This window comes from Parasteatoda tepidariorum, chromosome 3, assembly GCF_043381705.1.
Source record: "Parasteatoda tepidariorum isolate YZ-2023 chromosome 3, CAS_Ptep_4.0, whole genome shotgun sequence".
In the NCBI taxonomy this organism is placed as follows: Eukaryota; Metazoa; Arthropoda; class Arachnida; order Araneae; family Theridiidae; genus Parasteatoda; species Parasteatoda tepidariorum.
In genome coordinates this window covers 79,432,624-79,459,949 of record NC_092206.1, presented here as the reverse complement: position 1 = coordinate 79,459,949, position 27,326 = coordinate 79,432,624, and the positions used below count along the sequence as shown (strand labels likewise).

Here is a 27,326-nt window from a genome sequence, read left to right as displayed (position 1 = left end):
CATGGACTCTATAAGCAATATACGTCATATAAATGATTAACATATACCTCAGATGTATAGGCTTTTAAAAAAAATATTTCAGGATAACTCGGCATATCTGAATATTTAAGAGCTTCTTAAAACAAGTTAATGATATCTGTTTGCTGGAACTGATGTATTAAGAAATCAACCTTTAAAAAAAATTGGCGACTCTTTCAAACAACGAGACATCAGCGTAGGTTAAAAAAATTTTTTTTTACTCTTTTATACATTAACAAAAAAAATTGAATTGATAGAAAATAAGCATTTGTACGTTGATAAAACTAAGCATATCTTTCTGATTTTTTTATCAGTGAAAAGTTATTGATTTATTTTATTTATTTGCTTGAATTTTTCTATTAACTTGAAAAAATCCATTTAGACCGATCCAATTTAGTTCATTACAGTCAAACTCTGTTGCCACTTTTTTCAAGTTGACAAACCGTGAACTGCGGTGAAAGCTTTTCAAATTTCATCGCAATCGTGGTCAAAGCGCTTTTGGACTGTTCACGGGAAAAGATGTAGAATTGTTCAAATAATTATAAGATTACTTAATTTTAATTATCTGTTATCTAATTGAAGGCTTTTTTACTTTCTACCTGTAAATTTTATTCAGTCTTATTGGAGTAAACTTTTTTTTCAAATTCCATGTATAAATTTGGAAATGTATTTGTAAAAACATTTTGTTTCAATATAGTCATTTATACTAACTTTATATACTTATACTATGTACTATTATATTTTTATGTATTATATTACACTGTAAAAAAGTGGTTAATCACGTCGAATTATTCCGGACGATGATGTTGATTGCTATCAATGAATTAATCATTAGATTACTCTCAATAACCCTTTGACGCAGAATTTTTATTAAATATATTTTTTTCATACTTTTTCACTATTTTGTATTCATTTAGGTAAAAAAAAAGGTGAAGAATATTATGTTTAGTATTTTAATAATTTATGGTCATGAAATACAACATGAAAATCTGGTGTCTTTTTCTAGATCAAAGGTGAAATCTTCTAAACGCTGACTTCCAAACAAGAATTTTTCAGATTTGCAGTTATTTTGATCTAAAAGAAGCAGTTATTCATTATCCAAATTTCTTCAATTTACAAAATTAGTGACTGATTATTATTTGAATATTAATGAGAAAAAAATTTTCAACCTACTTTTTTTCTATTTTATATTTTAGTACAAATATAATTCCGATCATCTAACAAATAGTAACTATTGGACTTTTCATAATAATTAAAAAATACCAAAATATATTTTTGCTCGTAATTTGAGCATCAGGTAAAATTATATTTAAAAATGACACCGCTGTCCCGTTTGCATCAAGGGGGTAAAACTAGTTGCGTCAAATCCTATGCATGAAACATAGACTTTACTCTATGGCATGAACTATGGAAACTTTACTCTATGGCATGAAATCAAGTATCGCCATCAAGACTAAAATATCCCCCTCCTCCCCCCTCGTCTCTTTTAATGTTTATCATTTAAAATATTGATCAAAATTCTAAACATAAAATTTTGATTATTTTTTGGATGCAACAGAATTAAATTGCCTGTGTCCAACAGGGAAATTGCCACAGTACATAAGAATAATTCTTTGAGAAGAATTATTCTTATGTACTGTGGCAAGAATAATTCACGAATAGCAAGAATAATAATAAGAATAATTCTCTGTACACTTTTTTTCTATTCATGTTTATCACAAATATTTCGTTGTTAATTTTAATTTATTTTTGTTTCGACTAACAAGCATAATACTGTTGCCTTCAGAAAAAGAACTATAGTTTGTTATGGATAATTTGTGCATATTCGTAAAAGATTTTCCTTTCGCGTCCATCAAGTTATTTGAAGAAGTTCATTTTGAAAACAAACAACAAAGTAAGCGTATGGTCTTATTAAGACGAAATGTTGAATGAATCATATAACATGGATGGCCTAACAGGGATGCCGGCATGCTTGTTAAGTCAGCGTAAATGATGGAAAAAATCGAAGCAAAAACTAATTAAATAAGCATGAAATGGAACAAAGATGTCAAATAATACCTCAGTCATGAAGTTGAAAAGAATTAGAATCAAACCGTTTTCGTAGGCGGTAAATTTTTATCTTAGTACATGATCATCACAACTAGACTCGACTATGTCCACATTAACTCCTAGCATTCTACATTTCTCCAAACAAAGCAAAAATGTGTATTTCATCATTATGGACAAAATTTGTGTGAGTGAAGAAGAAACTGCTGGTTTATGGGGAAAATGAAGCTAAAATTCGAAATTGTGTGATTAGAATTGGACGTCTGGTTTTCATTAAAAATGAAACCAATCAAAACGAAATCCGTGCGAAAGGAATAAGACCTCTGGTTCTGTGAATAATGGTGCCAGTTAAAACGAAATTTGTGCAATTGGAATTAGATCACTGGTTTTTATACAAAATGGAGGCAAAATTTGTTTATGTCTGTTTGCTGGGCGGGTATCGATTTGCCATTTTGTAGTTGTATAGACCGTGACACTTTTCTAGATCTCAAAAAACTTAAAAATAATGAACTGAGGAAATCCAAGAATGAAAAGGACAAAGTCCCAAAAAATACCTTATTTTCACATATTCACATAAACTTGAAAAAAGTCTGGAATAACCTATAATAAATTTGGTAAAAATTCTATAGATGAAATCTTTTTATAATAATTGTATTATTAGTATACATTTTACATAGCGATGCCTTTAACAAGTAATTTTTGCTCTTCTCTTATTTAGCACCAATTCAAAATTAATCTTTTTATTATAAGTTTGTTATTAAAAAACGAATTTTTATCAATAGAAATTTCAATACGCTGTATAACAAATCATTTGAAAGATAATAAGCCAAAGCTATTCGGAAAAAAAAATAACCTTCGAAATATACTCCACCGACATGTGCTCCATTTCTACACTTTTGATTTTAATAAACAACCTAGAGAAAAATAAAAAGTTATGTAATTAAATGCGTTTTCTTTTATAATTCCCAAAGTCTGTTTTTTTAGAAAAATAGATATTATTTGTTTATTTTACAATATTGTATAAGCTTCTTGCGAAACAATCTATTGTATAATATTAATCAAAATTTCTAAGAACTTAAATCGAAATAATTTCAACATTTAACAAGGTGTAAAAACTAAGATTATTTTACCTTATTATTATTTCATAATTTAAATTGAAATTATTTTGTATTTAAGCTTTCAATTTTATTTCAATAGAATCAGAAATAAATCAAAACGAAACTATTACTTGCAATAAAAAAAAAACTTTTTGATCTTTTAATTGAATAATTTTAATTTTGATATTACAGTTTAACGCCAAGAGTAGCGAAGCAGTTTTTGGGGTAAGTGAGGATGTAGCGAGCAGGGAATATAGCCTTCTAGCATCATATGAAAACTAATTTTTGATTTAACTATCTTAAAATTCTCACAATTTAATCAGGAAAACATGCAACAGATCACGTTAACTCGATTCCATTTTATTAATTTTTTTGTCGCTCTCCATCTTTCAATCATCATTTTATTATTCGACATTTAACTTATTGACTTTAGGAGACTCAATTCGTAGAAGCTTTCTTCCGAATCTCAACATTGTCGTCCATCGTTGCCGATAAACTTTGAACTTCCGTTCGGCTCCGAGATTATCATTTTCTGATGAGATCAGTGGAGCAAAAAAAAAGAAAAAAAAAGGACAAATAAATAAAATAGAACTGACGGCTACTGCGTCCGTCCTTGCTCGAGAGATTGCGTCACTTGGTGATTTTGCTTGTTAGTTAGTTAGAAGGGAATGAGCAGGAAGAAAGATTTTTCTTCATCTGCATCTTGCGCATCGGGGGTTCAGGTGAAAAGGAAGACCTGACGTGGAGTAAGTTTCCATATTTACAATTTGCAACTCTTTTTTTTTAAATCGTCAATTTTAAATTATTTTAAATTTAGTTCATTCTTTGGTACATTAATTTAGTTTAATTTTCCATTAATTTAATACATTAATGTACTCAATTAAAAAAATTATCCTTGCTCATTGTATAACCCTTGCTACACATTATATAACCCTTGTTACACATTGTATTATTATTACATTGTATAATTGTTGCAGGTGAATTCAATTAAGGTTTCAGATTTATATTTATTCATTCATTCTACTTTTATTTTATACAATTAATAGTTTTTTTCCCGCAAGGCTTATTTAATTTTTTTAATAAAGTTAATATATCTAATTTCTTTAATTTTCCTTAGCGTGTTATATTATTATATTTCTTTTTCGTTGAAAATCGTAATTTATATCGATATCTATCGGAAATTATCAATTTATTATCAATAATATCGGATGAATAGAAAGACCTGGATAAAGGATGATTTTCATGTCTACAATTAATAGTTTTAATTTTATTTTATTTTGTCTCTTGAAAACGTCCGTATTAAGTCATTTCATATTTTAATTCTTTCTCATATAAAATAATTAATTTTGTTAATTTTTATAATAGTTTAAAATGCGGTTTATAAATATAATTTAGAGTCTTCTTCGTGTGCCTTGTATTAAATCAGATAAATATAAAAAGGATTTCGAATTTATATTTAACATAGTCGTTCGTTTATTTTACGCAATTAACAATTTTTTAATCAATGATTCTTTTATTTTTGTTCATATTAAGGATAATGATTGCTCCGAGTTTTTATATGTTGAAAACTATCATAAGTTCAGAAGCTAGAATGGCCTGAAAATAATTTTTCATATTTTTATTATTTTTATTTTGCAGCTTAAAATCATCAATTTTAAGTACTTTCATATTCCAGTTCATTCTTACACAAAAATAATTAATATAGATAATATTTTAGTGCTTTTACTTATAAGATTTAAAAATTTATAAATATAGAGCCGTTACGTGAACTTTTTTTTAATACAGGTAAAATTTCAGATTTATATTTTTCGGTTTTTCGTTTATTTTAAGCAAATGATAATTGTTTTCGCAGTTCTTCTTTCCTGTTTATAAATGTTTCTCTTATCTAATTTTTATACTTTCATAAATAGATCATAACTACAAAGTTTACTTTTTCATGACGAGTTTAAAGGCAACGGAAAACTTGAAAACGAGAAATTTTTCATATTTGTATTTCCTAATTTTTCTTTTCCTTAATTTTGTAGCTCAAAATCGTCATTTTTAAGTAGTTTCATATTTTAACTTATTTTTATAAAAAATTATTAATTTATTTAATTTTTATATTAGTTCAATGTATTGTACAATTATAAAATTAATATATTGTCTTTTTCTCGTGCCTTTTGTTTTAATGCAAGTAAATATAAAGTAATAAATATTCTATCAGATTTATATTTCGCCGTTCTTCTTTTAATTTATGTAATTAAAAAAAATATCAATAAAAATATACAATACTTCAGTTTTCTTTTTGTTTTTATTAATATTTAAGTAAATGTGCATAATTTTTTTTATTAAAATATAACTATTAAAATATAACTATTTTCGTCGTCTTGCTATTCCTAATAAGTTCATGTGAATTGAAAATTTTGGAATAAAGAGAATTATGTGCTTACAATTATCATTTCCTCTTTTATTTTTATTTTTCAGCTTGGTTAGATAATTCCTATTTGATTAAAAAAAAAAAAAAACTACCTGCTGTTGCTGTCGTCTAAACGAACTCGACGACATGGGGTTACGTGCTGACCTCTGCTGCAATTAACATCATTGCTTTGAATTCAAGGAAATATTTTAAGGGCAAATTGAAATGGTAGCATTTACGACTACCAATGTTCATCTTCCATTGTTTCGTAATTTTGAACCTCACCCAGAAGACAAGGGAACTCCTGGTCAAGTATTGGGAGAAATTTGTCTTCGTGGAGGACTTTTTGATAGAACTCTTACCAAAGCTCTTTCATTTGTCATTTGCTTCACAGAAATTTTTTTTTCTAGCTTAAAGAGAGAAATCATAATAAATCGTGTAATTCATAACCTTTCACCGATCATGTTTTAAGTAACTCATTATATTTATTTGAATTTTAAGTTAATATTTTTATAACAGAATTTTTGGATGAGATTATTTACATATGACTGCGGAAAAAAGTAGGTTTCGCAAATCACTTTACAATATTTTTTGTATCAAAAATTTTGCCCTTTGAAAACAAGACTTTGTATTGAAGGATACAATACTCAAGAGGACGTTCTGTCCTCTTGAGTATTGTATCCGATACTCATGTATTGTATCCGATACTCCGTGAATTGTATCCGATGCTGCGGCAATTGAGTATTGTATCCGATACTCCGTGTTTTGTAGTTGTTTGAACGCGATGGGTTTCAGCAAGCAAAAATATTGTAAAATTCAAGAAAATGGTTTTAACATTTTATAATTAAAAAATTAATTAAAAGTTAGAAAATAAATTTTTAATTTTCATCAGGATGAGTCCTCATCATGTAAAATTTGGTTTCTGCAAATGCCTATTATATCTACTGTAAAATTGTGCAAAAGCAGAGTTAGGTTTCTAACATGACAAGCGTCAAAAACTGGTTAAAAACTAGAATAATAGCACAAAATCATGGATCACAAAATCGCACAAAATCATGGGAATTTTTTTATAGTCTTTATTTAAAATTTCGAATTAATTTATACAAGCATATTAACATATATGCTCCAATATAAATATTGTATTATTGACAATACTAAATTGCTTTAAAATAGAAAATATAGTTTAATTAGTTTTGATGAGAGGAAAACGAATTTCACTCTTTATTAATATATTTATCTTATTATTTTTAGAGATCTTTCATTCTTTTATGAAAGTTTTAAATAGACTGAATGAAATTTTGTGCGATTATAATTTTAATATTAATATTTGTAAAACTGAAACATATTTTTTAGCTGTCATAATTTGTTGTTATAAAATATTAGAAATTTTTTTTTTGCGAATTTTAATGTTTTACTAAGGCATAAAATTATAATTATAAAATTGGATACATTTACAAATCGAATCGTTAAAAGAAAAAGAAAATAGTTAATTAAAATCATGTATTTTAATTTGAAGTAGGAAAAGATTGTAAGTAGTCTGGATTTCTAATATTCTAACACACCTTGTGTTTTTGTGTAAGGGAAAAGTGGCGGTAATAGTTCAGAATAGTAGAATGTTTAAAGTTCTTTTTCCATTATTAAAATGTTTTCTTTATAACAACTTTACATCTATATAGCTACTAGTATATCTTTTTTTTATCATATAGTGGTCCATATTTGTAGTATATTTCTGTAGTGAATAGGCTTTTTATCTGGATATATTTCTTTTCATTACATGTTAAATTATATAAAAAAAAAGTAGTATTAATATTTGACTTAAAACAGTATGGGCTTTGTGTCACTTAAAATATGTATAATACTGAAATGCATTTATGTATTGGTAAAAATAATATAGCAATGTATAAACGCATTTTATCAATGATTAAAACTGTCAAAAACAGGTGTATGTCAAAAACTTAACAACCCTCAATAAATACCGAGTTATGCGTTTAGATGCGCTCAAACGACAACAAGAACTTTTGTTATAATTTTCTTCTACAGATTTATCCTTAGCAACCTTTTAAATTATTATATAAATTATTTATATGTCTAACTTTCAGAAAAATTTATTATAAAATTTAAGACGCTAGGATGAAAATAAAGGGAAAAAAAATAGAAAAAATGATATTTTATAACCATAAATATCAATTTTTTTTAAAATAACGCGAAATTGCCTATATAATTGTTATAATATCTTTCAAAACTGTTTCATTAATAAAAATGACAGTGTTATAAAAGTTTTCATAAATTTTTAGATAAAAATATTTTTTCAAAAAATTAAAAAAAAATTTCATGTCCTTTTAACCATATAAGGTTGTTTAACAAATGTTATAATCGAAGAAAATTCGAATGGAAGATTCATTATTACATGACTTAAGGAAAATTTTAAAACTGAAACTATTTTTGAAACTGTTCGAAACTGTTCGAAAAATGATGCATTTTTAAAAAAAAAATTTTAATCTTAAAAAACTTTTGAAAAAAATGATTCGATAAATGATAAATTAGAAAAAAAATGTTTTCAATTTAAACTTTAGTTGTTGAGTAACATAAAACACATCGTTCAACTGAGGGTCTGCACAAATTATTCGTTTTTATTGACTTGCACGTGGCGAGATTTTGGCAGCTAATTCATGTTTCCTTTCGACAAATATGAATGTAGTGTTTGTAAATAATTTAAGAATATAGAGAGAAACAACAGCATGATTAATTTTTCCACTATGTGAATCAGTAAGAAATAGAACTTCTTTACGAACGAAATTTGAGTTATCGATATTGTTTTTCACATGAGTGCCCCAAATAAATAACATCGTTATAATAAATCTCTATAATTTGATGAAGAGAAGATAAGAAGAGATATCAAAATCTGCACGTGATCAGAAATGAATGTTTACGTTTAAAAATTCGTGGTTGAACTCGACTGTAAGTTTTTTTTTTCTTTTCGTTATTGATCCATAAAATTGGCAATGGACTTCAAATGGAACAATAGTAACAACAATTGAGCTGCGAAATTAATGAGTTGGTCCCATTTAGGTAAAAGTAATTGTATTTATAATAAAAAGTAACTTAGGAATGTTTTATCAAAATGATTAAAATTTTATTATAATTTGATTTACTTATTGAGATATTGATTTACTTATTGAATGCAAAAATAATAAATGGATATTCAGCCAAATCGAAATATTTTATATGTTACAAAGGGGGAAATTGCCAGGTATTATATTGCCAGGCATTATATTGCCATAAAAAAGGAAATTTTTTTTAAAGTATATAAAAAGAAAATTATTGCATAATTTACCTAGCATTGCTTATAATGACAAAAGTTTTTAGGCAATGCATGGTAATATGGTTTCATGGATGAAAATCACACAGAAAGGTCATGAGAATTCAGCATAAAAAATTTAATATCACTCTTTTACAAAACACAAGTTTTGCTTTAATTGTCTTATTTGGTTATAATGAATAATATCCAGTTAGGAAAACAACAGTGTTTGGAATACCAGGCAATAACCTTAAACCTTAAAAAAACATCAGTGTTGGAAATGCCAGGCCATCATATAACGGGATACAATTTACTTAAAATAAAACAGGTGTAGGGAATACCGGGCAAGAATATACGGGACGATAATCCCCATGTCCCTTTCGAATAATTATTCCTGCTTTTTAATAATACATGGCAATTAGTAAAAACTTATGCCTTTATTGATAAATAAAATTAAAAATTTTTTTAACCTGCTTGTTGCATCCCGAAATTACTTTCCGCAAGCATTAATAAATCGTAATATCACTAAATGAAAGCATGAACTATTTCAATTTTATATTTTGCCATTCGGTGATGCATACATCGTTAAAGCAATGTGTGAAATGTTTAATTGTTTCATATTTTGCTGGCCATTGTCATTGTATACGATGCCAATTTTCTTATTTTACTGGTTACATGTACACTAAGCAGAACAAAAATTAGTAAACACTTTTGTTTTATGACATCAACTGTGAAAATATTGAAGTAAAAAAAATTATAGTTCAAAATTGCGTTAAGTGCTTTGAAAAAAAAAGTCAAATATTCAAAACAATCGACCAAAAACTTAAAAAAAAGCACCAAAAATCTCATTTTAAGTGATTTCCAACGAAAAGGTTGCGACTTTGCCCGAATGTTACTATAAGCTATACACTTCAAATATATTAACTTTTGTGACGCGTTTTACCAAAATTTAAAACTTTGATTTGAAGAAATGGGTATATAAACTGTCAGTATAGTTTGAAAACAATATTTTGCATAAAATGTATTTAAAGTTATGAATCAATTTAACACTCACATTTTTATTTCTAATTATCCTTCTTTAACTGATACTACATGATGTTATCGTATTAAAGTATGATTCACCCTGCTTAAGGGTTTATAATCGCCAGTTTCATAATTCATTGATAAATAAATGACTATGCCGAACTTACGAGAGGTTTCTTCCTTATCAGATATTGAGCAACTTAGTCCACTCACTAATAAACTTTTTGTTCCTAGTTTTTATTTTTCTCTGGTCACTATTGAATTACTATTACGAATTACTATGATGTTAATTATGAATTATTTTGATCATCCTATCTATATCTAATCTCCAATGTAACTTTCAATTCAAAATGAGATTTCTGACCCATTAATTGCGAATAAAAAAAATGAAATAATTAACATTTCTGAGATACAATTTTGTCTTCCTCCAGAAAAATGAGATGAGATCATGATCTTCTTTAACCATTGTTAAAGAGCCGTGATGGCTCAGAGGATAGAGCGTTCGCCTTCCAATGAGGTGAACCGGGTTCGATTCCCAGCAATGGCTGGCAGATACGAATTCAGCATCCGGTTTGTCCCGACCACAGTGCTGACGTGAAATATCCTCAACGGTACATGGATTATGGGGTTTGAGTCCCCTTACCGTCAGTCTAACAGTGGGAAGTTTTCGTGATTTCCTTGTCCGAGTAACGCAAATGCTGGATAGTTGCCACAAAAAGTGAAGGCAAATTTTCTCTCCATCCAGGAGTTCCCTTGTCTTCTGGATTGGGTTCAAAATTACAAGGCTACGGAGTTGAACATTAGTAGTTGTAAGCCCTCCGAAAATGGGTCGGCTGTTCAACGACGGTTATTAAAAATAAATAAATAAATAAAAACATTATTAAACGAAGGACTTCTCCAAACTTTTTCAAAAACTCCGATCATGTTTTTGTGTTTTTCATTTCACTGTGGCTTTTTCTCTAATTCCATTCGACAACTTAAGTTTATGATCACATTCTTGGCCGTTTAGTGTCACGAATTCCAGTTTAAGATGCGAGTCCAGCTGCTATTGTCACTTTGTCAGTTCATCGCGTTGCATAAACGCTAGCACTAACTCATTATCTTTTCTCTGGACGAGATAGGAAACTTTGATTTGTTATCTTAACAACTTTATTAGCTTTTGAGTCCTTCCTCGTAAAACTCAGTAGCCATCTTTCATTACTTCTTTATGTTGTACTAAATCGTTATGTATGAATCAAGGAAGTGCAGATTGTTAAAATCATGCGCTAATTAACAACCAATCTGAGAGCATTTTATTTTAATAGAAGGCCAATTTTTTTTTTTTTTTTTTAACAGGATTGTCTACATTAAAGAAGAAAAATATCAGTTAGAATTCGGCAAATACACTAAAATCTAAATTGATTACTAGACTTACATTTTATTTTTACTGAATCTGCATATTTAATACTTTATTGAGCATGTGCTCTATTTTTTTTCTTAATTTAATAGCGAAGGGTTTTAAAATATTAACATGCTTTTCTTGACAATCAAAATTTAAAATTTAAGCAATTTATATTTTAGTATTGCCTTTTCTTAAACTTAAAATTTATTTTAAAATATCAAACGCTTCTGACGTCGTTTGAAGCTAGATTTATCTTACTGCATGAGTGACCATCATTGTTTTTGAATGATAATCACTCTATATAACTATTTTATTAATTCAAAAACAGTTTTCATTTGGATTTATTTACCCAACCAATTTCATAATTCCGCTCAATTTCCTTAAGAAACGTAATCCACTCCTGCTGTAATTGTTTTATTTTTTATTTTTTGTTTGTTTGTTTATTGGGGCACAATGGAATTTGTTATTATATGCTTTAAAAACTTGAGAAAATAGTAAGAAAAATCAAAATTATTTATTATTTTAAACATAGGTCCTAAAAATCTCACTTTTACAAAATGGCGATTATGAAACTAAATGATGGATTTAGCATGTTTTGATATTGCTATGATTCTCGTTTTTGCCGATTAAATTTTAAAAATCGACTTATTTTATTATTGACTGTCACTGAAATGCAACCGCTTCTTTATGCAAAGTCTTATTAGAGCAAAAAATGTGACGTCAGCGTCGCAGATCTCAGTTTTGAAGTTCAGCCTAGAGTGAAGTTTAGTCTACAAGGGGTATATAACAATTATATTTTTGATTTTATTAGAAATTAATATTTCTACATGAAAATGAGTGTGTCTTCGATAATCTATATAAGTCTATATCTATAATCATATAATAGGTAATAAACGGTATTTAGAATCATTTCTTAATAAAATTAGTCTAATTTCACCTAATATTTTATTCTGAAAAGGCATGAGTCTTAGAGCAAATGATTCTATAAACGGTATTCGAAATTGTTTACTAGTAGTCTGAGTCTAATCTCATCTATAATGTTAAGGAATATGCTCAGATTTTTTTAAGTGTTATATCATAATTGTATATTTTATTTTATTTAAAATTAATATTTTGAAATGAAAATGGTTTTAAAGCAAGTGATTTTATAAGCGGTATTCCCAATCGTTTGCTAACTTTTAATATTAAATTATTCTAATAACTATTCTAATCGAAAAAATACTATTAATGGAAGCAATATTTTATAGACTTAAAAGATAAATAAATAATGTAGCATTTTGTATAAATGACGCGGAAACGTTTCCTTTTCGATCTATTCTTATCTCATTTCCCTCGTCGCAATGAGACTTCTTTTTCTTTTAATTTAGATGAGCAAGATAGGATTTGATTTCGATAAATGTTTATTAATCCTTGAGTTTCTTGTTTTACATAACGTAGTCCAAATGTGCCTAAAGTTTTATGGATTTAAACAAATATTATTTGTTTATTATTCTTGTATCCTTATCACTTTCTGATGAAACACTATTTATTTAATTATTTATCCTAATTTTTAAACAATCTGACGTACAAATATTTCTAAAAATTGTTAGGTAGCATTAATTATATGTTTATTATTATTTTAAATGACATGTAAGTTGTGTTTTATCGTTATATATTTTAAAAAAAAATCAATCTCTTCTCTGACGGAATTTATTTCAAATTTCCGATCCCAAAAAAGCATTTTTTTTTTATTGCTGAAAATTAATATTATGTTCTATTCTAAATTCGAAAATGCTAATTATTTTTGTCAGCAAGATTTTTTTCGCTTAACCTATTGGTGGTGAAATATGTGATGTCCCGTCCACTGATTTCCAGTTTTCTCGGCAATGCACCCAAGTTTTATCTTAAAAAATATACAGTGATAACATATTAATTAACTCGATTGCTTTAAAGTGTTTAAGATCAATATCTTCGCAAAATAGTTATTAAAATTAGGTTAAAAATATTTTGGAAAATAATTTTAGTACTAATGAAATAATTAAAAATAATTAATTGATACTAATAATTAATAAATAATACTTAATTTTAAATAAATTAATTTGAGTTATACTTAATTTGAATAATAATTAATTGAATAATAATTAATTGAATAATAATTAATTGAATAATAATTAATTGAATACTAATTAATTTAATAATAATTAATTTTAATACTAATGAAATTAAATTATTTTAATTCTAATAATTAATTTTAACACTAATGAAAGCGAAATTACAGAAAGTACAAAATGATTTTGATTTCAATTCAAGGCGACCGGTTAAAATTAAACGACACACTTCACTGCATAAGACTGTTTTGACAATCGAAAGAGGAAGAAAAAAAAGATTTAAATTTAAAGCTTTTTTTTTTTTTTGACTTTGTTCCTCTCCTCTAATTCATTTCACAAATAATTAAATTGTAATTAAGCATAATTAATTAGTATTCTTTTAGCATGTAAGTAATAATTTTTTAAACCCATACCTTATTTCTTCAAAACATAATTTTTTTTTATGTATTTATGCTATTTTTTGAGACCTGCTATTGTTTTGAAATAAATTTTTCCCACGAAGTAGAAAATGAATGCATTAATTTATTTCATTGTTTGTTTAAATTGAATTCTTTACTGCCTTCAAAAATAATGCGAATATTTTGACATAGTGAAAGTATTCGCATTCTGCGTTTGGATACGCTCTGGTTCAACTCTAAATATAAATTATTCTAAAACCATGTGTTTTAAGCAAATTAAAAAATGTATCTATGGGGAAAAAATAGAAAATTATTAATATTTAAATTAATTTTTAGTTATTATGCCAGACAGAATTAAACATTTGTTCACTATTCTTAAAATAAATTCATTTTAATTAAATTTATTGCTTTTTAAAGTGCCAATTAGAACTCTTGCGTTTGTAATCATTTTGCCTATATAGTCAATTTTTAAAATTAATTTGTTATCTAATTAATTTTATAACAATATTATTCTTAATGGGTTTAAAATTAATTAGTTATCTTAAAATTATTATTTATTTATTCATTTTAATGTAAGTTAAACCAAGTAAACGATAAACATCTTCAACACTTTTAAAATGCTGACTATTAGAGTGAAATAGAATTAATACTGAAATTTTTTTCAACATAGCTGACGCGGAATTTTTACTTAACATACTTTTTATTATTTTGTATTAATTTATAATAAATTAATGCGAAATTATCATTATAATTAATTTATAATAATATATTAAAAAATAAGTGCGAATATTATATTTATCATTTTAATAGCATATGATTATGAAATACATACCCGGGTGTCCCTTTCCGTATTAAAGATAAAATCTAACAAACATGGCTCACTTACAATCAACAATATTTCCAATTAGTACTTATTTCAATATAAAATATCAGTCATTTATATATTGAATTTTGTTTTAATTTACAAAATCAGTGTTTGATAAATTTTTGTATATGGATGGAAAAAAATCTTCAAACTACTTTTTTTGAATTGCATATTTTAGTACAAATGTAATTCGGCCAATCCAAAAAATCCTTTTAGTAAATATTAAACTTTTTTTTTTTGTAGTTAAAAAATACCAATGTATATTGTTGCTTGTAATTACTCTAATTAATTGTAATTGCTTAATAATTGTAATTGCTCTGACGACAAAAAAGGAATTGGTATTCCATCTGCGTCAAAGGGTTAATATCGCTAAAGTTTATTTGTATCAAACCACTTCTGTCTCTTGCTACAATATATTTATTTATAGCCGAATTAGTGATTAAATGAGTTATAATTAAATATCAATTTTTTTAAATCGAAAGCCAAAAATTTATTCTCATTTAACATTAATATTTTTTTAATTATTATTTTAGTCATCATAATGCCGCCATCCATATTTCATTTATTAAATCTGGTCTTTTTTTAAAAAGCAATGTTGGAAAAAGTATTCACTGTCACTGTACGTGTATCATATGATTGTTTAGAATAAAATAAAATAGATATATAGGTTATTAAATGAATGAAATAAGATTATACACTTTTGTATGGCTGTTGTATGGATTAATTGAAATCTATTATTTAATTTACAGGTCACCCAGTGAAACTTGAAAACGTACGAAAGGCATTTTAAGCATGGAAATTAAGTCTCACATGATTATTTTGCTTATTGCAAACTTTTTGAAATATATTTCTGCATCTTCTTGTGGTTATGAGGTAAGACAATTCTCATATTTGAATCTTTTGAGAAAATAGGTTGGGTTTTTATGCAAAATTTGTTTAAACTTAGATTAAAATAAACAGCTCAAATCTAGAAGAGGAACTTTTTTTTTTTTTTAAAAAAAAGCTATTAATTTAAGTGATTTTTCAGTTTTATTGGATAGTTTTTTATGACGCACTATGTGATGACATTGAAATGTTTTTTTTGTTAGTTTTTTTAAATGATCCTCACATTTTTGGTTGTACGACGTTTTAAAAATAGATCAAAAGTATTCATTCTTCTGAAGTCTGTTTATTTCTTTTTTAAAACTTTAAAAAAAAAAAAAATAGAGAAAGAGATAGATGTGAAATTCTCATTGTAATGTAAAAATCTGAATATATCTGTGACTAATTGCAATAGCTTTAGATTGTAAGCAATTTTTTTTGTTTGTAATTATTGTTACTTTTTTATAAGGACATATAAATAGATTTTAGGACTAAAATAATCTACGTTTTTTTTCTTTGGTATAAATAAATATGGTATAATAAAATATTTGGTATAATAAAAATTTGGTATAATAAAATATATTAAACTATTTTTCTAAAAAACGAATAATGTGATTGATAAAGCAATCTTTTCTTTTAAGTGAGCTACATTGTAAAAACAGTTTCTTTTGCAAAAGAAATCGGATATCTACTGGAGTCATAAGAAAAAAAATTATTATGAATTTTCAGTTTCAGTTTTGCTCAATAATGTTGTTAAAAGATGGCGACACGACACTTCTGAAACATTCAAGATTTTTTATTTTTTTTATCTCTTGTGTTTTTGTCACCACAACTCCTTAACTTCGTCTCGTTAATTTATAACATTGTAAAATCTGAAAAATCATTACAAATCACTTCAGATAAGTGTTCTGTAAACTAATTTTTCAGACTCCAAATGTTTAATAGAAAAAATAAAGAAATAAATGAAACTAAAAATTTAATGCATATCGTATCGAAATCATTATTACTGTAAAAAATCGATTAATCATTATCATTAATCGTTCTGATTGCCCGCAATTTCCGACTTTTTTGTTTGTTTATATTGATGCATTAAAAAAAATTATTCAATTTTTAAGAAAGATGTGTATTTATTCGTTCACTGTTTGGTATTATTTTGAAATATGTTTTTGGAGTAAAATTTATGAAGACTTCTTCGAAATGTTAAATAGTCATTCTTGATAAATATAAAGTCGATTGATTTAATTCAGAACACGCGGTGTAATGTTTTCTTCAATTTCCTGTATTTACATTAGTACTTGATGTTGCTTCAAGCAATTTAAAATGTGTTCTTTTAAAGAAAATTGTGAAATGAATTCTCTAAATATCAACTTCATTTCTGAAGCTGAAACAAAAACATTTGAAAATGATATTTCAAAAAGTTTCAATTTAAATACTTTGCCTGGAGAAAATGGTGATCTAAAAAATATTTCTGTGATGGAAAAAGGTGAAAGGTCAATTTTAGTTATAAATGAAACCAATGTTAAAGATAAATCAAAACCTGATGTTACATTTGTAAAAAGTCATAAGCAATTTAATTCTTACCAATGTAGAAATGAATCATTCAATAGTACTAAAGATACTCACTTTAATGTTGTAGAAAATGGTTTAAATAATCACAATAAACCAATTATGTTTGCTGACAGTGATATTTTATGTACAAAAAAAATACTGAGCAATAGTATTGATGAACCAGGAGTTCTGGTATTAAATTCAGCCAATAATAATAGTACTAGAGAAAAACAATTCTGCCAATCAGATGTTATTGAAAAAGGTACCAGAAAGAATACTCCCCATTCTTATTCTGAGAGAGACATTTCTGTTGCAGATAATGCCATGAAAGTTATTCCCAGTGATGATAAGGATCTAAATTTGGATTGTTATAACAACAAATTTTCTAATAACAGTGCTGATGACGCTGGAAGTTTGTGTCCCGTTGAAAACTTTGTTCTTGAGCATGATGGAAGTTCTGTTTGTAATACTTACCTTCTGGATTCCCCGACTAAGTCTTTTGAACCAATTTCTGATACATCAAATGAATTTAAGCATAATTTGAATTTATTCCAAAAAGAATTAAAGGAAGCTCCAGTTGTTCAATTAATTCAAAGAGCAGAAAATTCAACTGAGAGTGACATTGTTCAAATAGAAGTTATAACAGAAAATGTACCTCTGGATAAGGTTGGAGATTGTATGAATTTTAGCCTAAATGTAGGTAAACAAAATAAATTTGTTAAAAATTGTGATATTGACAAAAATGTTTTTAAGAATACATTATGTGAAGGCGTAGCAAATGTATCTTTTAAACAAAATTGTGAAGTGATACAATGTAAAAGTGAAATTAATGGTGAAACTCTCAAACAATATTGTGAAGTTCGTCAAAGTATAAAAAACACTAATGATGAATTTCTTGAGCCTAGTTCTGAAATTATTCATTGTGAGAATATAATTAGTGATGAATCTTTTGAGCAAAATTGTGATGTGAAAAATAACTCGTCAAATGTTATTGAAGGTAATACTTCTGCTGATAAGATAGAGCAAGTTGCTCAAACTGTAACGAGTGAAAAAATTAGTCAAAATATAAAAAACACTAATGATGAATTTCGTGAGCCTAGTTCTGAAATTATTCAATGTGAGAATGTAATTAGTGATGAATCTTTTGAACAAAATTGTGATGTGGAAAATAACTCATCAAATGTTATTGAAGGTAATGCTTCTGCTGATAAGATAGAGCAAGTTGTTCAATCTGTACTGAGTGAAAAAATTGCCGAATTAGAAAATAAGACTAGTTTTGAACCTCGAAATCAAGGTGAGGAAATAATCTTTGTTAAAGATATCTCTGAAATAAAAATCAATATTTCTACAAATGACACAGAACCAGAGAAAAGTGACCGTGAAATGAGTGAATTTAAAAATGAGGTTCACAATATAGAACAAGACAAAATTATTATTGACCAATCTATTGCAATATTAGAGACAATAGCAGAATCTATGTGTAATCATAACAAAATTAAATTAGATGATTCCTATAATGATGAAAATCTAAAACAAATAATTGAAATAGATAGTAAAAAATATGCTTCTGATATTATTGAAATTGATATTTCTACAAGTAGTGTAGAATCTGATCAAGAATACTCTAATAATAATATTGCAATTTACAATGTAATTGCTCAACAAAAACAAGATGTAGTTATTTCTGATATTGATTCTAAAGTTTCAGAGTCTGTTAATAGTGACTCCTCGGAAAATGCTGTGAAACTCAAGGAAAAAGCTAAATCTGATTGTGAAGATATTGAACTAGAAAATGAAGTTAGTTATGAAAAACTGAAACAGAAGAATGAAATAATCAAGAATATTGATATTGACTCTGAAATTATTGAAATTGATTTTTCTACAAGCAGCGTAGTGTTGGAAGAAGACAATTCTAGCGGAGATGACCCAATTTGTAGTGCACAAATGAAACATTATGAAATTATTTACAATGAAGATCCTGAATTTTCAGAGCTGGTTGAAGTGGAATTGATTGAAAAAACTGAATCTAATTATTCAGCTATTGAACTAAAAAACAAAAATTGTGATGAAAAATTGGAACAAAAAGATGAAATAATCATGAATGCAAATATCCAATCTGAAATCGTTAAAATTGATCTTTCTTGCAGTAATTTAGATTTCGATAAAGAATGTTCTAGAGTTAATATTAAAAATTCCGATACAGGACATAAACAAGAGGAAGTTATTCATATAGGTCCCAAATCTAAGGATTTTGTAAAAACTGATCCCTCTATAAATGTTATAAAACTGAAGGAAAAAGCTGTTTCTAATTATGAAGGTGTTATACCAGAAAATGATGTTAGTGATGAAAACTTGAAGCAAAATAATAAAATAATCAAGGATGCAAATACTGGGCCTGAAATTATTAAAATTGATGTTTCTACAAACAGTGTAGAGTTAGAAGAAGATTCTTCTGAGGTTGATAATGCAATTTACAATGCAAATCAAGAACATGATGGAGTTGTTAACAATATAGATCTTGAATCATCTGAGCTTGTTGAAGACTCTTTTATAAATTCTAAGAAATTGGAGGAAAAAAACTTATCTAGTTATGAAGCTATTGAATTAGAAACAGAAGTTTGTGATGTAGAACTGAAACACAAGAATGAGATAATGATAAATGAAAATATCGGCTTGAACTTAATTGAAAAAGAAAATCTAAAGCAAGTCTCAAAATCTATATGTTTAGCTAGTACAGCTTTTATAGAATTAAATAAGCAAACTCCTTATGAAGGGGACGATCTAGAATATAAAGTTAATGATAAAATTGAAAATAAAAACAAATATACACCCATTGATTCTTGCTTTATTGAAAGTGCTGAATTCATAGATGTAAAAAAGCAAGACAAGGAGTCAATGTGCAATGTCATAGCGAAAAAAGTCACTTGTAACAGCTTAAAATCTATTGTGCCTTCTGAAACTGAACAAAATGTGTGTTTTGCATGTAAAAGAACTGGCATTGATTTAATTGTTTGCTCTGTTGAATCATGTCGTAAAACATATCATGCTCCTTGTTTTAAAAGATATCCAAATATTGTTAAATCTGACTCTAACACATGTCCACTTCATATTTGTTTACCTTGTTACAATATGAATCATAAGAATTCTCAAATTTCAAAAGGTGACATGTACATGTGTTCTAAGTGCCCTACTGCATTTCACTGTAGGGATGAGTGTTTCATACCAGGTTTTGTAATTTCAGCAGATAATATATCATGTTCAAAGCATTGTCCATCTGAAAATAAGCCTGAATCAGTTTTTATAAACCTAACTTTTTGCATTGTTTGTGGAGGTAACAAAAATTTAATATTCTGCAAACTTTGTCCAGCATCTGTTCATATTAAGTGTATTAAAATTAAGTCTCCTGAATGTTATATCTGTGACAGATGTGAAACTCGCCAAACATTGCGCTATAATGACATAGTTTGGGCTCGGGTGTGTGATTTTCAGTGGTGGCCAGCTGAAATTGTTAAGACTTGTGACCTTCCAAACAATGTGCAAGAAGTCCCACATTCTATTGGCGAATTTCCTGTAAAATTTTTTGGAACTGAGGAATATTTCTGGATCAATTCAAGACGTGCTTATCCTTTTGTTTATAAAAAAATTTCTTCAGAAGAGAAGGTTGAACATAAATTTAAAAAATTCATACCTAATCCATACTTTGAAAATGCATTGAAATTGGCCATGTCTGCTACAATGAATAAAAAGGCACTAAGATCTATTGAATCTTTTAATACAAAAAAACTACCCCCTTATGTGCACATTAAGACTAATCGTCCTGTTGGCAATGTTCAAATTTATAGTTGTTTGGATGCAGACGATACTCATACATGTGGTTGTAAAGATTCTGACCCTAATCCATGTGGAGATTATACTTTCTGCCTCAATCGTAGTATGCTTCATGAATGCAATGATTATAACTGTAAAGTTGGTAAAAATTGTCAGAATCGTAAGTTTGTTAATGTACAGAATGCCCCTTGCAAGCCATTTTATACTGATAATAGAGGTTGGGGCTTGAAGGCTAAAGAAGATATTAAGTGTGGTCAATTTGTTATAGAATATGTTGGTGATTTGATTGATGAAGAGGAATGTGAACGTAGAACAAAACAGAAACAAATGGTTGGTGACACAAACTTTTACTTTTGCACTTTGGATTCTAATCGTATAATTGACGCTGGTCCTAAAGGAAATTATTCTAGATTTATGAACCATTCCTGTGAACCTAATTGTGAAATGCAGAAATGGATTGTGAATAGTGATCCCAGAATCGGTCTATTTGCTAGAAAAGATATTAAAGCTGGAACTGAATTAACTTTTGATTACCAAATGGATTTTTCTCGGTTTAATAAGAAACTTAATTGTAACTGTGGCTCTGCTCGATGCAGTGGTGTTATTGGGAAAAAACCTCTAAAGGGGCAGGGAATAACAACAGACTTTGAAAAGACTGAAACAAGTAATCTTGACCTAGAATCTGCCTCTACTTCAAAAACTGACCTTTCCGACGCTAAGGGAACTAAAAAGAAAACCTCCAATGATAAGAGCAAGAATATTCTTCAAGTGAAAATTATCGCTAAAACTAAGAATAGTCTCGACCTAGAATCTGTACCTACTTCTAAAATTGACATTGACTTTAAAACAAATGTTACCAAAAAGAAAACCTCCAAGGATAATAATAAGAATGATCTTACAATAAAAACAGTTGCTAAAAGTAAGAGTAGTCTTCACCTAGAATCTACATCTTCTAAAGTTGAACTTGTTACTAAAAAGAAAATCTCCAATGGCAACAGTAAGGAAACTGTTATAGTAAAAAACAATAAGAGAAAGCGATCTAGCTCGAGTTCTGATACAGATTCTAATCCTAATGACAACTTGTTAGTGGAGGATTTAAATAAAAGAAAAAATTCTCATAAAAATAAACTTAAATTATCTGACAAAGAAGCTACTTTAGTGAAAAATACAAAGAAAAGGAAATTATCTGACTCCAGTTTTTGTGAAGTCTCATTTTCAAAACACAAAAAAAGAAAAACAGAAGATTTAAATGCGAGAAATGTTGAAGTAAATGTTAATGATGTAAAGAAGGACAGTTCTATCACAAGAATCAATGGTGTGAAAGCAATGTGCTCTAAATGCAAGACTGGTGGAAGGATGATTGAATGTTCTCGGGTAGAATGTGGATTATTTTATCATCATCGTTGCCTGAAGATTGATAAAGATATTAATCCTGAAGGATGGGAATGTCCTGTTCATTTGTGTCAAAATGGTAAAAACATCTCGTTAAATGAAACAAAACTTAATTCAACTGAAAGAAGTAATACCTCCGATTTTAACGAGAAGAAAGCTGTGTGCTTTCAATGTCATACTGGTGGAAAACTAATTGAGTGTTCTCATGAAGGTTGTGGATTATTTTTTCATAATTTTTGTCTAAGAATTGAAAGTGATTCTAATTTAGAGGATTTGGTGTGCCCTAAGCACTCCTTCCTAGATAGTGAAAGTAAATTAAAAAAGCATGATGAAACAAATGTTAATACTGTGAGGAATTGTATTTCAAGATTAGGTGGTGTTAAAGCTTTGTGCTTTATATGTAAGACTGGTGGAATGCTTATTCGGTGTTCCAGGGAAGCTTGTGACTATTTTTATCATCATCGTTGCGTAAAAATTAAAAAAGATACTAATACTGAGAAATGGGAGTGCCCAGCCCATATTTGTCAAAAATGTGAAAATGAACCTTATTATCAGTGCCAGGATTGTCCTAATTCTTATTGTCAGAGACATGTTTTTGGAAGACGTAAATCTAGAGATAAATTTTTTTGTCCTAAGCATCAATAATTTTTTTGTTTGTTTTGTTATTAAAAATTTTATTGTGTGCAGAAACTATTTTTAATACATTTGTTCAATATCTTTAACTTAATATTTAGACATCATTGGTTTTCTCATTTAGAAAGCTCTATTTATTTTTATTCATAGTAATTTTTTTTAAAGTTCACTATTGGGGACGATTTCCATGTGGTACTTGCACCAAATATTCATCAAATTTTGGGGACTTTCAGACAGTGGTATGTTAGGAACTTAAAAAAAACGTCGACGAACAACTCTAATGGTGATTTGTAATATCCCTTGGCTAACCTCTACATCATTTTTTTCTTTAATATTTTGAAATTTAAAAACTTTCTTGTGTCTCAGCAATTGTAGTTAGTGCAAACAGGTATCAATATGGAAATATCCATGATATCTGATAGATTTCAGCAGGACCAAAAATGTAAATGGCATATTGAATAAATATTTATTAATTAATTCTGTTAAGAATAGTTTGCCTGACAATTTATTTATGATCACTGTGTTTACCTCTTGATTTGTTAAAGTTTAAATTAAAAAAAATTAAAGTTTGGATGTAAAATAATTAAAGTTCTCCAATAGTTGCTTAATTCTTTAAAGATTATTGGCCAGGCTAACTACTACATATTTTTTAAAAATATTCAGAAAAACAATGATCTTTTGATGATAATTGTTGATGCTACCAGTAACTGATTGGGAAATGTCCCCACTTTCGAGATAAACTATTATAATGTAACTTTTTATTTTTATGTCTTAGTTAAAAGTAATTTTTCACTGCGCAAAGTATTAAGAAAAGTGTTATTTTTGTTTAATTATTAATAAATTGTATTCAGCATGTATATCAGTAAAAAACAATTGTTAAAACTTATTTTTTTCTAAGAAACTTATATTGATTGTTATTTTTTCTCGACATTTACTTACATTTATTTTTTCTCAACATTTATTATTATTTCTTCTCGTTTTATCCAAAAAATTTGTTTATAGTTTTATTTTTTCATAAAACTTGAAATTTTGAGACAGTTTTTATTTTACAATGTTTAATCTTGTTCAAAATGCAATGGAAAAACTACCACTTAGATGACTAATGATGAGTTTATATGCAAAGTATTGTGCTTGTTATTTATTTTTTAATTTGTAGCTCTAGTAATTGAGTTGTACTGTTGAATTTTTATTTTGCAATTTTGACTGTCTTTTATGTTTTGTATTTGTAAGAAAATATGTTTGAGTAATGAAATGATACCTGTCCTGACCATGAAAAATAAACAAATATTAATTTTCGATCTTTAGTTAATTTCAGAGTTTTAACTTGTGCAATATTTTTGTCCTTATGCAATATTATAGGTAATGTATACCCATTTATGTTGCGTGGAAGTTAGCTATTTTTATCAACTTAAATTCCATACTGGAAATAAAATGAATTTTTGTATGGAATTTTAAATTTCAAGAAAGACCAATTTAAAATTTGCAAATACTATGAGATATAGCTAAGTGCCTTGCAGTGGCTAAAATAAAGTAGCCAATCTTTAACTGACTTAATCTTATTGTACCCGACTTTAATCTTGTTTCACTATGACAAATGTCGAATTTAATCTTGTTGCTCTATGATGAGAACGAAGCTTATTTCTTTTATACACAATCTCTGTTAATGTTCATATACAATCAGTTTTTTTCCTTCTCGTGTTTGCTCAAAAGTTTAAATTAGGTCCATAAGATCCTTCTTTTCCAACATTTTCCTCAGCCTTATATATTATGATTCTTTTTTCTTACGTAATTTAAACAAGTTATTTCAATAAAATTGTTAAACTTATAGTATTTTACTAAAAAGATAAAAGGGAGCAAATCCATTTATCAACTGAGTGCACAAGTTCTCTTGTTCATCAATGTGACATCCTGTCCTGTGTTGTGCACGACAAATTATGTTTTAACTTTAACATATTAATAAAAATGTTACTTAGTTGCTTCCTCCTAAAATTTCACCATAAGTGATTTTTTTTTTTTGTCAAAAGTTACGTAGTCTATGTTATGAGCTCAAAATATTAAATCAATATATCCCATTTTTTTCCCTCCCAAAACCCAAAATATTAATATTCACTAATGGTGAATGTTTAATCAGTATTTATTTGAATATTCTTATCTATACACCTAAGTGACAATGGAAATATTAACAGCTTCAAACTTTTGTCTTTCAGATTAACATTATACAAGTATATTGTTTGCAAGTTTAATTGTTTTTATGACTGTTTTATGAACTCTTTTCATTTTTATCGTTCATTGCATTTGTAATCAAATATGAAATAAATAACCTTTAATATAGACATTAAACAGGGTTGCCCCTCCACAGGGAAAACTTGGAAAATATAAGGAATTTAATAATCACCTAAAATAGCAGAGGAAATCCAGGGAATTTTGAGTTTTCCTTTAGAAACTGGGAAAATACAGGGAATTTTGTTTCCTTTTTTCATCTTTAAAAAAATTATAAACTCTTAAAGTGCAATCTATGGAATATTCAAGGATGATATTTCAGCCATATTAAACTAGTTCATTTACTATAGCATTATTTGCTTTAAATATGTTCAGTTGTTCCTTTTTTCTCTTAAGTTTTTTCAGCAATTATAACAATCTATAATCCAATATAGCTCAAACAAGAGGACTGTGATTGTGTTTTTCCTCTTAATATATTGTCTATAATATGTACTGGGAAAACACAGGAAATTTTTTTTCCCTCCAGATTTGAGTGGCAACCCTGTTGAAAATTCGTAATATATTTGTTTGACATATCTTTCTTTACATGAAATTGCATAAAACATTAAACACTACAATTTAAATTATGTCTATTTAAAGAATAACGATCAGTTAGTGTATTTTTTTATGTTCTCTATTTCTATAAGTTTTAAAAAATGATTTACCTTTGTACATGAAAATATTTTTGTTCTACTCTTCTAAATAAAATATGTTCTTTAAAAAATATGATAGTTGTGGCTATTAATTTGAGTTAAAAGCAACATTAATTATTTAGAGTCTCTACAGTAGATGTGCCCAGGACAAACTTCTCGATTAGATCCCTTGAAATGACTGATGTATTTTATAGAAATTTAAACGCATATTTCATGTTAATGTAAGCTAAAATCAATATAGGGTAAAAATGAGTAGTTAAAAATAAAATATTCTCAATTTTATTTATTTAAAAAATATTTAAATTTTATTGATAATAATTCTTTTTATTTAACCACCTTAAAATTTGCTAATTAAATTTGATTTATAACTGCATTTTTCTTAAAATAATTATTTTGAACCAAATATTTGCTTTTAAAAAAATTTTGAGTCAAAATGTAATAGATTTAAGACTTTAGTCGGCGGTTAGATGTCTGCTTATAGCTGGATACCTGAGGGTGTTGCCTCTTTTTCTCCATTTCTGAATGCCCCCATTAATAGCATCAATGACGGCCATGGCAGATGGTCACTATGCTATTTATTTCTTTTTATTATCTTTTCCTTCTGTTTTTAAAAAAATTATGAGTTTGTGTAAGAAAAAAACGACAGCCATGGCAATTGGCTAGCTATGCTATTTATTTCTTTTTATTATCTTTTCCTTCTGTTTTTAAAAAAATTATGAGTTTGTGTAAGAAAAAAAATCATGTTGTGTCTCTAAATAACAAATGAAATTCATAATTAATAAAATCATGTATCTAAATTAAATTTTTACAAATCCAAAAATTTTAGAGAATCTATATGTTGCATGTTTGTAGAATTTTGTTTTAAAAAAGAGTATCAGCAATCATACTAAGCTAGACTGAAATACATAAATATCCAATGAGTCAGCTAGTGAGCTCAAATTGTGAAAGATAAACGAAGATTGGATAAGATGGGGAGTTACTTCCTAGCTCTGTATAATTCTCTTGTGAAAATCGTGTGCTTGCCATTAAAAGTTAAACTGTGGAAACAATCATAACATTTCAATGTTGATCGGGAACAATAACTATATAAAAAATTTGTTTAAAAATTATATTTTATTTGAGTAAGATATTGTTTTAACTTTACTGTGAGTTAGTAAAATATCAGATTCCCAAACAAACTAAAGGAACTTTAGTGAAAAAATGTTTTTTTTTTTCATATAGTCCAGTTTAGTTGCACACTGAAGTGACCTTTGTATTTATTTTATGTGTATTTTGTATTAATTATATAATTATGTTGATGGAGGTTGGTTGTTTTAAGGGTTTACTCCATTAACTTCAAAATGTTATCGAAGGTACATGATTTTCACTAACTATTTTAACTTTAGTCAGGGTTATTTTTTTTGTGGGGAAATTCTACTTGGGTTGGCATCATGAAAACCTGATCGATGTATTAAATTTAGCGTCCATAAAAATTATCCTTACTGATATAATTATGTGTAAAAGCAAATTTACTAATTATGAATAATAGGACTATTTTAAGTGTT

General features: G+C 27.3%; 2 protein-coding genes across 5 annotated transcripts in view; both read left to right on the top strand.

Annotated features, from left to right (window-relative positions):
- LOC107448633 (lysosomal alpha-mannosidase) overlaps positions 1 to 27,326 on the top strand; it is a 74,705-nt gene that overhangs the window by 12,127 nt on the left and 35,252 nt on the right. For 2 of the 4 annotated variants that reach the window (XM_043053903.2, XM_043053904.2), the window contains exon 2: positions 15,358 to 15,481. In XM_043053903.2, coding sequence (XP_042909837.1) covers positions 15,401 to 15,481 — 81 coding nt within the window. In that variant the 5' untranslated portion in view covers positions 15,358 to 15,400. Of the gene's footprint in view, positions 1 to 193; positions 215 to 3,770; positions 3,908 to 15,357; positions 15,482 to 27,326 lie in introns of those variants that run through there. The other 2 variants (XM_071178881.1, XM_043053901.2) reach the window with 2 other exon arrangements.
- On the top strand, positions 16,505 to 25,855 carry LOC107448625 (uncharacterized). The gene has a single exon (XM_016063895.3). The coding sequence runs from the start codon at positions 16,790 to 16,792 to the stop codon at positions 22,880 to 22,882; it is 6,093 nt and encodes a 2,030-aa protein (XP_015919381.2). The 5' UTR covers positions 16,505 to 16,789; the 3' UTR covers positions 22,883 to 25,855.